The sequence below is a fragment of the Phyllostomus hastatus genome, unplaced genomic scaffold, assembly GCF_019186645.2.
Source record: "Phyllostomus hastatus isolate PE091 unplaced genomic scaffold, TTU_PhHast_1.1 phas_contig_150, whole genome shotgun sequence".
Lineage (NCBI taxonomy): Eukaryota > Metazoa > Chordata > Mammalia > Chiroptera > Phyllostomidae > Phyllostomus > Phyllostomus hastatus.
Window position 1 is genome coordinate 26,345,151 of NW_025333611.1, and position 13,333 is coordinate 26,358,483.

The 13,333-nt window shown below is 43.1% G+C and overlaps 1 protein-coding gene across 1 annotated transcript in view; it reads right to left on the reverse strand.

The window, feature by feature from the left end:
* Window positions 1-12,479, reverse strand: part of NDFIP1 (Nedd4 family interacting protein 1) — a 35,588-nt gene extending 23,109 nt beyond the window's left edge. The window contains exon 1 of the mRNA XM_045826103.1: window positions 12,180-12,479. Coding sequence (XP_045682059.1) covers window positions 12,180-12,242 — 63 coding nt within the window. The 5' untranslated portion in view covers window positions 12,243-12,479. The remainder of the gene's footprint in view (window positions 1-12,179) is intronic.
* Between the last annotated feature and the right edge of the window lie 854 nt (window positions 12,480-13,333).

The window sequence follows — 13,333 nt, forward strand, 5'->3', positions numbered from 1 at the left end:
ATTTACAGGTGGTATTTTCTGCTCCATAAAAATTTACCCCTTCAGAATCATGTACTAGTATCATTTCCAACTAAAAACAAAAACAGCAAAAATCACCCACTCTGACTACATACTGGGAAGGCCCCAGGACTTCAGTGTATAGGTTTGTTTTTATAATGCTGTTAAATTTAGGCTCCATCAAGAATGTGTTTAAAATACTACAATGTAGGAGGGAAAGAGGCCATCTCCTCCGAGAAGTCTTTAGTGACCACCATCTGCTAAACAACCGAATCCCCAAGTATACATCTTTTTACTCTTTGGGGGCACCCAAGGCCATGATTTGGATTGTCAGCCAAACAAGCCAGGCACACTATTTGGGGGGGGGGGGGGACGTGCACTAGGACTGAGGTGGGGGTACTTGGTTCCAAAATGTATTTTTAAGGTTCCCTTCTCCGGGCGGGTGCACTCTTCCCCCGAACAGCCCTGGGGCTCGGGATCCTCAGGCTCTCCCCGGGGTGCTCTCAGGAAAGAGGCGGCATTGTCACTTTGGAGCTGGGACTGGAAAGATGCCCAGTCTCCTCCATCAACTGGGTCAGTGGGAGCCTGAGTACGACCCACCTGTCACAGAGCCCTGCAGGTGAGAGGCAGGACAGGCAGTGGCGGCCCTCCTGCTCTCTCCCTGCTCTATGCTGTTAGCTGGGGGATCCTGACAGCTCGTAACTGCAACAGGTAAGAAACACCTGTTGGGGCTGGGTTCTTTCATCATGTTTTTTTTTTAACAATTCTGATCCATTTTACTTACCTCTAAGTAAGTAAAACTGGCTTTTTCCAAAAAGAATTATACAATTACCTAAGTATGCTAAGTAAAGTACTACACTTAGCACAGAACTGCCTAGAGCTATCTGTATCCACTGCTGAGGTAGGAATAATCCAGCGATCCGAAAACTCAGATGGGCTTCCCTCTATCGCACCCCTGGCCATGCCTCATTCCCACTTTCCTGATGCTCCTCCTCTACCCTGAGCAGATTCCGCCACGGCTCCCCAGGAGAACCCTAGGACTTGTCCATGTTCCCACTTTAGATTTATCACCATCTGCTGTCATACCTCTTGGCCTCGATCACCCTCAATTTATTGTCTAATATTTACCTACAAATATGTGGTAATAACGTTCTGCCCTTTAGATATAGCCTAAATAGAGCACATCTAAAATAACAGCTGTCTTCCTCTTACTACATCCCTCTGCGGCCCATCTGTACTGCTGCTATTAAAAACAAATACATGACTTTTAGCTAAACAATAAGGAATCTCCCATATATAACCATTCATAACTCTAGTTACTAATAGAAACAAACTTGAATTTAAGAAGTTTAAAGACACATATCCTACAGGTTTCTTATTTGAGTTCCCACCCCAGCAAGAAGACTTCCTCACTATTCCTCCCTAAGTAGTTCTAAAGATAATCTTCAATTTAGAAATGAGCTCTTTTTAAGCAACAGCCAACTCAGGGCTAGATTAGACCTAAGTGAGGAGCAACATTTACAACTGTACCAATAGCAGTACCTACAGGCACTTAAAAGTTTTTATTAGATTTTCTCTGTTTACTAAGAATAGGATGACAAAACAAAAACACCCTACTAAACAACAACAAAAAAAGCCATAAATCCTTATACACAAGAAGAGGTATCGAAACACACCACCTAATTCCCATGAACACAACAAGCATGTGGAAACTGATGCTGAACTACCCAAAATTCCATGAAGTACAAGTGCTTGCGTACCACTCATTACTTTTTTCTTGGCTGAGTCCTATTTAAACAGCAAGAAAATGCTAAGTTATTTTTAGTTGTATTTTTTTCATTAAATTCATTGGGATGACATCGGTTAACAAAACCATACAGGTTTCAAATATACAAAATTCTCCTAAGCTTTAAATCCCTCCTTTAAGTGATTATCAGTAAGTCTCAGAAAATCCTAGAGGAATGCCTAAACTCTAGCTTTATGTTATTTAACCACTTCTAATTTTAGAGTTAACTTATAAAACTTTTACCTTAAAATGCAATTTTTAAACCTCTCATTACCAACCCACTATTTCTGCATACTCTTTAAATCCTACCAAATGAGACAGTATAATTACCAGAAAGTAAACAGCACATGTATTTAGCCCGGGCTCTGCTACTGCGGGAACAACTGAGTCGGCTACCTTACTCTGCTGTTCAGAAACGGCCAGCATTTGTGAGCACTGTGAAATTTCCAATATATTATACAGACTGTAGAGTTTTAAATGTATATTGACTGTAAGTTGTTACTCTAACATCACCAAAATTCTACTAATTGTTATTAATTAGGGGATGACACTTAATATAAGGAAAATAATTCTGACAAAGAGAATCTCAACAATAAAAAGACTGTAATTTTAAAAAGGGTAAAAAATTTAATAGAAGATATATAAATGGCAGAATATACAAGATCCTCAACATCATTAATCATCAGAGAAATGTAAATCAAAACCATGAGATACCACTTCACACCCACTAATATGGCCATAAAAAAATTAAAAAGTAGCATAACAAGCATTGTTGAATACGTGGAGAAAGTGGAGGAACCCTTCCACACTACTGGTGGGGATGTCAAATGGTGCAGCCACAGTGGAAAAGTTTAGCAGTTCCTTCAAAAGGGCTAACTAGGGTTACAAACAGATCCAGCACTCACACTATGAATTACATACCTACGAGAACTAAAAAGCCATTTTCACAGAAAAACACATATGTGAATGGTCACAGAAGCATTATTTGAAATAGCCAAAATGTACGTCACCTGACGAACGGGCACACGGCACACGGCATAGCCGCAGGCAAGGACAGAGAGGAGCAGTCCACCCTACCCGAAAAGTGTGAGGCGTGACTCGTGCCGCAACACAGATGAAACTCCAAACACTGTGCTAAGCAGAAGCCAGTCACAAAACCTGCATACTACTGTAAGATTCTGTTTCTATAAAATGTCCAAAAAAGGCATCCAATGAAGACAAAGTAGATAAGTGGTTGCCACGTGCCCAGGAAGAACAGGGAGAGTGACTGCTTCATCCAATGTGAATGCTATGCTGGGATTCAAGCTTCTGCTCTCCCCACTGCCTTTCTTCTGCCGTAGCTCACCACAACCTTCCTCTGGGATGGTCAGAAATTTGAATACTTCATTCAGTGAAATTTGACCAGGCACTGCTACATACCAGGACCACACCAGCTTGTGACTATTTTCCCCTAATCTTTCTGAAAGGACACTTCCATTTTTTTTCATTAATTTACTAGAAAGACTGGTCATTAATTTTAAGCCATAATAGTATTATTTAGGCTGCTAATTTTGGATGTTAAAAGTGTAATTTGATGAGATTTGTTAAATGATGCTTCATGTACAATGATCAGGATCAACATCTGTCAACAAGGTCAAACAATTTTTCACTACATCTGCTGGCAGCGGCACTGTTCCTATATGCCATCGCAGTGAAACAGCGAAGGAAGTAGTTTCTAAGGCGCACATGATATACACAGAACTGCCACGCAGACCTCTCACGCCAGCAAAGAGATTATCCTGGGGCAGGGGCACCTGGAAGGGCATCTGGAAGGGCATCTGGAAGGGCATCTGGAAGGGCACCTGAAGGGAGCTTTGAGTTCTTTCTTGATTTGGGTGCTAGTTAATGTGTTTTCAGCTTGGGAGAATTTACTGAGCTGCACATTTATAATCCGTGTTTGTTTCTGTATATAAATCGTACTTCACCAATGATTCAGGAAGGGGGGAAAGGAGCCTGTTGGAGAGTTAGTGATGCAGACCGTGAGCTCTGCAGACTGGGGCCTTTGCATGCTTATGGCTACACTCGCCCCAGCACTAACAGCAAGTGGCAGGTCACAGACACCTTCCTGGCGCATGTTGACTGAAGCAGGATGTGGAACTCGGACAGAAAACTACCTCAAGAAATGGCAGCTAATCTTAAGCCATCTTAATTCACCAGTTCACATTTATTAAAGACAACCAACTGGCATATCCAAAAAATAGAATATTCTACACTAAAAAAGACAACGAAGTCAAATGTACAAACACTGAAAGTGATAGGGACATGCCTACAACCCAGGGATGTGTTCTGACTGCATGCGGCCCGCTTGGCTTTGCTAGACCATGAGCTACCAGAGCTGTCAGGCTGAGAAGTTCCAGAGCTATGCTTGCTGCCGTTGCTGCTGCCAGTGCAGCAGGGGTGTCCAACCCGCAGCCCACGGGCTGCATGCAGCCCAGGACGGCTGTGAATGTGGCCCAACACAAAATCATAAATTTACTTAAAACATTATGAGAGTTTTGTGTGTGTGATTATGTGTTGCATTGTGTAGCTCCTCTTCCAGTATGGTGCAGAGATGCCAAAAGGTCGGACACCCTTGGTAGAGCATGATAGGACAGAGATTATGGTGGGACCAGTATTCTCTTCAAGAGAGCCTGCGTTAATTTAGGCCTGGTCATGAGGTCCCCTTGTCCTGAAAGAGCAGAGAGCCAAGAGAGAAGTGTAGCAGGCCTTTCATATCATTCCCTCTACGTCGTCATCACAGACGTTCCGTTTTGCACGTACTTAGCTGCTGGATGAACTCAGCACCACTCAGTGATTGCATCGGACCACGACTGACATGGGGTCTGAGGACATGACAGTGAACATGGCTGGTGTCTTTGACCTCACCAAGTCTGTACCTCAGCCAAAAAGGACAATCAAAAACAGTAATTACAGGAAAAAAAAGTAATTACGATATAGTTGCAATTATAATGTTCCAGTTAAACACACACACTTGCCCCTTATCCCTTCCAAAGCCCTCTTAAATGTAAACGCTAGTACAGTTTTGTTAATTTTAAGGCAAAATTTTAAAAATCCTGTTTCTCTCAACACTGATGTTTCTCTCCCTCCCTTGCCCTCTAAGAATAAATAAAATCTTTCTTAAAAAATTAAGTAAAATAAAAAAACACAAAAATTGAGCTATGTCAAAGGGACACAAGTGCCAACTGAAAGAGTTCCTATTGGCCAAAACTGGAAAAATTTGAACAACAAAATAGAGTAGCTTTGTACTGTAATCCAAAGAATAAAATAAATGAGCCAATGCTGGTATCGCTGCATAAATACATTAATGAAGAAGACAAATGTCCCATGCAGAAAGTTTCCAAATAATTCACACAGATACTCTGCCCTCGATGAGGTGGTAGAGTGTAACTCCCCAATCCTTAAGGGGGCGTTGTGCACAGTGAGTTCTTTCCAAAGAGTGCAGTACAGAAAGGTGTGTGTGGCAGGGGGGAAGGTGTGTGGTGGGGGAGAGGGGGACTCTTACAGCAGAGACACCTGACAGATGCTACTCGAATCAGGCGACTGCAGCCAACATCAATGGTGTTAAGTCATGCCGACCACATGTGTTCCTGACAAGATGTGATGAAAATGGCACTTTGCTTCTATGGTCTTCTGCCCCCAAACCCACAACCCCGTCTAATCATGATGAAAGCATCAGACATGTCCCAATTGAGGGACACTTTACAGACACGTGGCCAACACTCCTGCATCAAAAGCAGGGAACATCTGAGAAGCGATGGTAGCCAAGAGGAGCCGAGACAGGACGGCAGGTGTAATGTGGTGACCTGGGTGGGATCCTGGAACAGAGAAAGGAAGTTAGATAGAAACCGAAAATCTAAATAAAGTGTGGACTTTAGTGAATGATAATGTGTCAGTATTGGTTCACTGTCACAAATGTACCACATGGATGTCAAATGTTCCCAGGGGAAATTGGGCCCGGGACATATGAAAACTGTACTGTCTTCTAAATGTGTCTGAAATTCTAAAAATGCTTCAAAAAGTAAAGTGTATTTTAAAAAGTAAATATTTTAAAAATATACAGGGTCCAACACAAGTAACACCCCCTTTTTATTACAAAGTTTTTTATTACAAAATCATAAGCATGCAATTCTAGAACATAACAATACCACAACCAAGCACACCATGTGATATTTTAGGTGAAATGTTCAAATTAAAACTGTAAGTTATTACACCCATATTATTGCCTCACCAACCACACTCAAGCCGGCCTCAGTTCGGCTGGTCCCCGTGTTTTGAAGCAAAACGAAAAGCCTGAAGAACGCACATCGAACGTGAAGGAAGGGAAATCAAGTTTTCCTTTACCAAGTTACTGTTTGATTCTAGTATATGAAGAATGTACCACTGTACAACGAGAAATGTTTCATTTTAAATGCCACTTTAAGCACTGAATGATAAAAATGAAATTGTTATTAAATAGAACCACTCCCCAAACCCTTGTATTTCTATTAATAAACTATCCTATCTCTGGAAAGGCCTGCAGATAACATCAAGCATCTGATTAACTACTAATAGGACTGCATTACATGAATTTAAAAGAAAAATTGTCAAAGATTATACTAAATTGCTGGGCGGGGTGTATACAAATATGTATGTGAAAATAACTTCTTTAATTAGTCAGGAAATATTCTGCTAGATTCATTCTTAAAAATCAATCCGTATTTAGAGCTAGTATTTAGAACTTTTTTTTTAAAGATTTTATTTGTTTTTATTTTTAGAGAGGAAGGGAGGGAGATAGACAGAGAGAGAGAGAGAAACATCAATGTGCGGTTGCTGGGGGTTATGGCCTGCAACCCAGGCATGTACCCTGGCTGGGAATCGAACCTGGGTCACTTTGGTTCCCAGTCCGCGCTCAATCCACTGAGCTACGCCAGCCAGGGCTAGTATTTAGAACTTTTAACATAAGTGGTGTTGCTCAGAAAAAACAAGCCGGCCCCAGCCTTACGGCCGATGTGCTGCACAATGCTGGACAGCGCGCCTGCGAAGGCGGCCGTGGCACCGCGCTTCTCTCCAGACCGCCACTGGAGGCAACTCTAACTGGGTTGTGTAAAGAGCACAACCAGAGAATGTAAATTCGATGTATGCTATTTACCAACTGCCTAGGCATATTGGCAAAAATGACTGGAGAATAAAGATAAGACTATTGAGCAGATTTACAGCATTAATCTCTAATTAAGGTGTTAAAAGCCACTTTATCTAAATGGGCATCACCCACCATTCCTACAAGAATATGGCTCCACTACATAGTGTCCTTGTTCAAAGGCAACATAAGAATAAATCATTAAGAAACCCAAGTAATTATTTTAAAGCCCTAAGAACAAATAAGATAGAAGATGTCACCTGAATCTCTTCAAGCCTTTTTTTTTTGTTTTTTTTAATACAAAATCACTATCATGGTGAAATTTATTTTATAATATAATTTAATGTAAAGCAATGTAATATAATTGGTGTGTAGGATCAAGTTATGTGCAGACAAACTAGATTTCCTAAAGTACCTCAAGAGGGCCTTGATTTCAGCTCAAGCCAGGGAGCCCTGCCCTGTTTCCAGGGCAAAGACAGAATGATTAAACCAATTACATCTCCCTAACAAATGGTGGAGCAGTAGGACCAGGCAGAAAATAAGAACGGATCAACAGTAACCCATCACTGCTACAAAAACAACACCGAGTACACACAGCTCCCCGAGTGAAACTCAGAGGACAGTTAGACCCGCAGCTCCAGCCACTCACTGACCCTGTTTCTCTATCAGTAACAGACTGCAGAAGTGCTCTTGTGATACATTTCTCATGTGACAATATCTGCTTAAAACATCGTACTATTATCTTTAGAGTCACACACAGAAATATTTATCAATAAATGTTATCATTTCTGGATTTGCTTCAAAATGGTGGGAAGTATAAAAGAAACATTTGTTGCTAACTGTTGAATATAAGTAATGAATTCATAAGGGTTATTATAGTATATTTCTGTATATATTTTAAACTTTCACACTAAAAGTTAAAAATGTGAATAAATGTTAGGAAATTATGACTCAATAACAAAAAGCAAACAACCCAATTAAAAAATAGGCAGAGGAGTTAAATACACATTTCTCCAAAGATATACAACGGGCCAATAAGCACATTTAAAAGATGCTCAATATCACTGATCACTAGGGAAATGCAAACCAAAACCACAGTGACATATCATTTCACATCCATTTGGGTAACTTTATCAAAAAGAAAAACAGAAAATAACAAGAGTCGATGCACACATGAAAAATCTGGAGCCCGTAGGCGCCGCTGGTGGGAATGCAAAATGGTGCACTCCTGTGGGAAACAGTATGGCAGGTCCTCAAAAAATTAAAAGCAGCACTGCCATATAAACCAGCAGGTCACTTCTGAGTGCATATCCAAAGAGTTTAAAGCAGGCACTCGAGACTTGTATGCCCGTGTTCACAGCAGCATTACTTACAATGATCAAAAGATGAAAGGAAAGGAAAGGTGAAAGCATCCCAAGTGTCCATCTATGAAGAACGGATAAACAAAGTGCAGCGCATACATACAACGGAATATTACTCAGTCCGAAGACAGAAGGAAATTCTGATACATGCTGCACTATGGACCGACCATGAGGACATTATGCTAAGTGAAGTAAGCCGGTCATAAAAGGACAAATGCTCTGAGACTCCACTTACATGAGGTGCTGAGAGGAGTCAGAAAGAGTTTTCATAGACAGAAAGTGGAATGCAGCGGTCAGGGGCTGGAGAAGGAAATGGGGAATTATCATTTCTAATGGGCAGGCAGCCTCAGTTGGGGAAGAAGAGAAAGTCCTGGGAACAGATGGTGATGGCTGCCCAACAATGTGAATGTATCTGATGCCACTAGACAGACTACACACTTAAAAATGGTTAAAATGGTAAATTTTATACATAGATATATGCCACAATCTTTAAAGAAATAATTTTACCCAGCTTCTCAATGTTTTTACAAACATTTTCTTTGATCATTGGCCATATAGGCCACAAAAACAGCAAAATAACCTTAAAATCTTGACATAACATTCTCAGGGGTGTTGCATTATATAATTACAACTTTTGAAACTAGAAAAATTAAACCACATGGGTACTATCTGGCCCTTCCTTTAGGATCCTGACTCCATCTGAACATGAATTATGGTTTGGCCTACCAGAGACGAAATTCTTTCCCTTCTTCCACAATCCTGAGAGACCTATCCAAAAAGATGCCATTCCTACAGCTGCTCCACGGTGTCATCAAACTACAGTACCAACGTATCAGCAAAGCTCACAAGCAGGCAGCTTCTTTTGCAGGCAATGAGTCGAGTCTAAAACTAAACATTCTGCCGTCTGCTTTTAAACCTGTATGGCAGTGTCATAATTGCCCACTCATACTGGATTCAAATCCAAATTTCTCAAAACATTTCAGGAAGTATTTGGCAAAATTCATGATACAGGCAAAGATCTATTCCAGTGAGGCAAAGAGGGCTTGAAATGGATGAATAGGAGCAACACTTAGGTATCTCGACAATGGGCCGACGTAGACTTTTCTCAAACGGTGCTTCAGAATGTCTGGACACACAGCCCCAGTGTCAAAAAGCAAAAGCGGGGAGGGTGGGCGAAGCCCAGCCTCTCTGCACAGTCTGTCATGATGCTAAATTCAAGCTGTGCACATACTGCACGACCAATAAAAAGACTTCAAAGGAGAAAATTTCGTTTGCATTTATGAGTGAACCATGCAGTTTTCGGTGCATTTACTTCAACAGAAGACAAGCTCAATTTGATTAAACAGATCCAACAGAAGTCAGAATGGTCTTTTGTAACAACCAAAGAGTATCATGCTTCTATTAAGTTGCCTGGATAATTCACCATCTTATAATTCAAAATATATATATTTTTTAAATATATGTATTCCCTGACCAAGCATTTCCACATCTAGAAATTTATTCTAAGGAAATAGATGGAGATGTGTGTAAAAGAAACTATAGTGAATGAAAAAAAAATTTAAACATCTTTAGTGACCAACACTGGGCAATTGGTTAAATTATGGTATAGCCATGCAATTACACATTATACAGACATAGAAACGTGAACCCATCTTATTACATTGTGTGCCTCTGTACACACATGTGCACAAACACACACACATTTGGGAATATGTGTGTGAACAAGACATACATGGGTACATATATGGGTATGTAAACACACATGTATACACATGTGCACGTGTGTGCACAACATGGTCAAGGGCCCAGGGAATAGCACCGGTGTGTACAAAAGATGTGCCCGTACATGTAGGTACATGCGTGTTTGCTAATGCGCATACCTGTATTTGCACCATGAGCCTGTGTTTTAAGTAGATGAGTGTGTATTATCCTTGTAATCACTACTTAGAAGCTGTGACCTTGAGCAAGTTACTGAGCCTCTTGGAGTCATCACTGTCACCTGCATAGTACCAAACCCTGCCTCATTGGGGTTCTGTGAGGATTAAGTGAAATAACGTCTGTAAAGCACCTATTACCGTGATCGGCGCATAGTAAATGCTCACGGTAAATCAATATTAGCCTTCCTTCTCTGTACACATGTATACTGATCTACACTTACATATTTTACAGAGCTATAAATCCAGACATATACATCAAAATATTAACTTTGGTTATCTATGGAAGATAGGTTTTTGCTGTGAGGTTTTTTCTTTTTGGCTTTCATATTTTCCAATTTTTCTAAGAATATTACCTTGCTTTTTCACTCTGTTTTGAAGCTTATCTCTTCAAAATAATGATGGGCTCTCCCTGGCATACCTCACTTATGTGTATTTAAAGCTATTTCAATACCACACCAAAAAACGCATAATTTTGATACTCCACCAATTTTTTTTTTGTATTCTAGCAGTATGTGAGCACTACCTCACAGCTCAAGAAGATGGCAGCACAAAGAAAAGCCACAGCATTTTGCTTGTTTGCCTTATCCAAGGCAAAGGAAAAGAATGAATTAATCACACTGTGAGGTGCAGATGATTTGCAAACACCTTGGTGACAGTTAAGTGACACCTATCATTCATATTTTATTAAAGCAGAGAGGAACCCAGAGCTTTGCCCAAGGTCATACAAAAAAGCATGTGCCAGACCCCAGGCTGTGAGAGACCTAAGGACTAGAGTGCTTTGCCACAATTTGGGCGTGTTTATGAAACCAAGGATCTAAATTCTTAACCAGTCATTTCTGGAGTCCAGCTGAAGGAAGGAGGAAATGACAACACAGGGCTAACGACAACAAAATAAACCAGTTACTGGACACATCAGGGTTAACTCGGATGTATTAATCATTGTTTTTCCTTATTTCTACAATACAGATAGAACATTTCATTTCATAAAAGCACAACTGCCATTTTACGCAAATTATACTAAGCATTCAAAACACGACAGAACGCAGCTATCTGCGGTCCAAATCAACATCAATTACTAGCTGGCTCAATTCCCACAAAACCCCTGCAGAAGGTCTCTGAATTTCCGAAGGAAACCAGGCTACACACAGTGGCGAGTCAAACAAGCAGCTCTTTCCCCTAGGGCCTCAACTTATAAATCATACGCAAGATAATAATCCAATCATCCCCCATACATTTCCTCCCCAGGTATGCTATTAAACCTCGTCGCACGACATTTCCAAGCTATTAAGGCACACACCCAGGCACACGCCCTGCAGCCTCCCACATAGAGCGACATTTTGGGACATCATCAAAGTTGAATAGTGCCTTTCCCAAATTTACTGCAAAATGCAGGCTTGTCTCTCGCCTCATTTTTGACTTTTGTCTTAAAACGGAGGCGAGGGGGATGGGTTTCGAGACAGACAGGGCTGTGAAACCCTGAGTAATCGCATCTCCCAGCGGGGAGCTGTCGGCGGCAGTAGCAGCGATTTTAATCTTTTCTCTCCGCCCAGTTTTCTTTTCCATTTCATGCTTGATTTTTATTTTCCTATCCAATGACGTCAAACCAAAGGTAGAAAATGGAAAACGTAATGTGCCCAGGTCGACGTCCCTGGGCGCTGGCGGATTCTGACTTGGGGACCTGTGCGCCGTGGGAAACGCAGGAAACGCGGCGGGGCATAGGTTTTTCCTCCGCCAGAGTCCCGCCCGAGGTCACGGGGGGACGCGCCCAGACCGCGGCGGCCTCGAATCCGAGCCCCAGGCCCGCCCGGCCCGCCCAGGCCCAGCGCGGCCTGCTCGGCCGCGGCCTCGAGCTGGCCACTGGCCGGGCTGCAGAGGCCTGAAGCGGCCGGCGAGGAGGGGAGGGCCGGGGTCTCCGGCCCAGGGCGGGACTCGGCGCTGCTCACCTGCTGGTACCGGCTGCCGCAGGCCGGCTCCACCGCAGCCAGAGCCGCCAACGCCAACGCCATGGCGCAGCCGGCCGCAGGGACGAGGGCGGACGAGCGAGCGAGCTGAACGAAGGGGCGCGGGCGCCGCAGCCGGGGAGCACCGGGAGGCTGAAGGGTCACGCCTCGAGTGGGTCTCGATGGCCGCCGCTGTTTCCAGGCAAGCAGCTCTCCTCCGGCTGTGTGCACGGCCGCCGCGGAGGCTCCGACGCGGCCCCTGGGGAGGAGGCGGGGACCACGACGACGACGCTGCGCCGCCGCCCCGCCCCCGACTCGCTCTGCCCCGCGGTGCCTCCGTCTGGGGGGGTAGCCGCCTCTCCTCTCGCGCCTCCCAGCCTGAAGCGTCGAGTTCCAGTCCGCTGAGAGCGAATTGCTCACAGGCCACCACCGAGAGGGTGACGCCGGTGACGAGCACCTCTTAGCCAGCACTGAGCTTCCCCTACGTGTTTTTACCAGCCCTCATCACACGCAGGGGCCACAGTCCCTTAAGGCAAAGGTCTTTAAACCCGAGGGAGGACGACAGTCTTAATACACCAGCGACCTGATCCCTGGTATCTGACTGCAGATTCTATCTGGGTTCTTTTCCACTCACTCCCTTCCTGTCTGCCATCCTCCTAGAGCAGGGGTGGGTCAAATACAGGGCAAGGATCTATTCAATGACCGTGGGAAGTATATGAAAGTCAAACTTCAGTGTCCATAAATTAAGTTTTTTCGGAGCACAGCTGCTCCCTTTTGTTTAGTATGACATACAAATCCTAAATTACTTGCTATTGGGCCCTTTGCAGAAAACGTTGGCTAACCCTAAATCCTCAAAAACCTCTTCAATCTCAAAGCCTGTTGAGGGTGAGTGATGATATTAGCATCCTCATTTCCACGCAGTTCTTTAAGTGTTTTAACAGCCTCCTCTGTGAACATGGACATGATCTTTTCTGAACCAAAGCTCTCCAAGGAGATGACACAAAAGGCAAAACTTCCAAGAGTGAGCCATGCAATTATCCTTCTCGGTAGCGGTTACACGTGCAAAGGTGGTGAGGGAAGTGAGAGCTTGCCTTGTGGAAGGGCTGAGAGGGGGCAGGCATACCTGCCATATAAGGAGATAATTATTACTCTTTCAC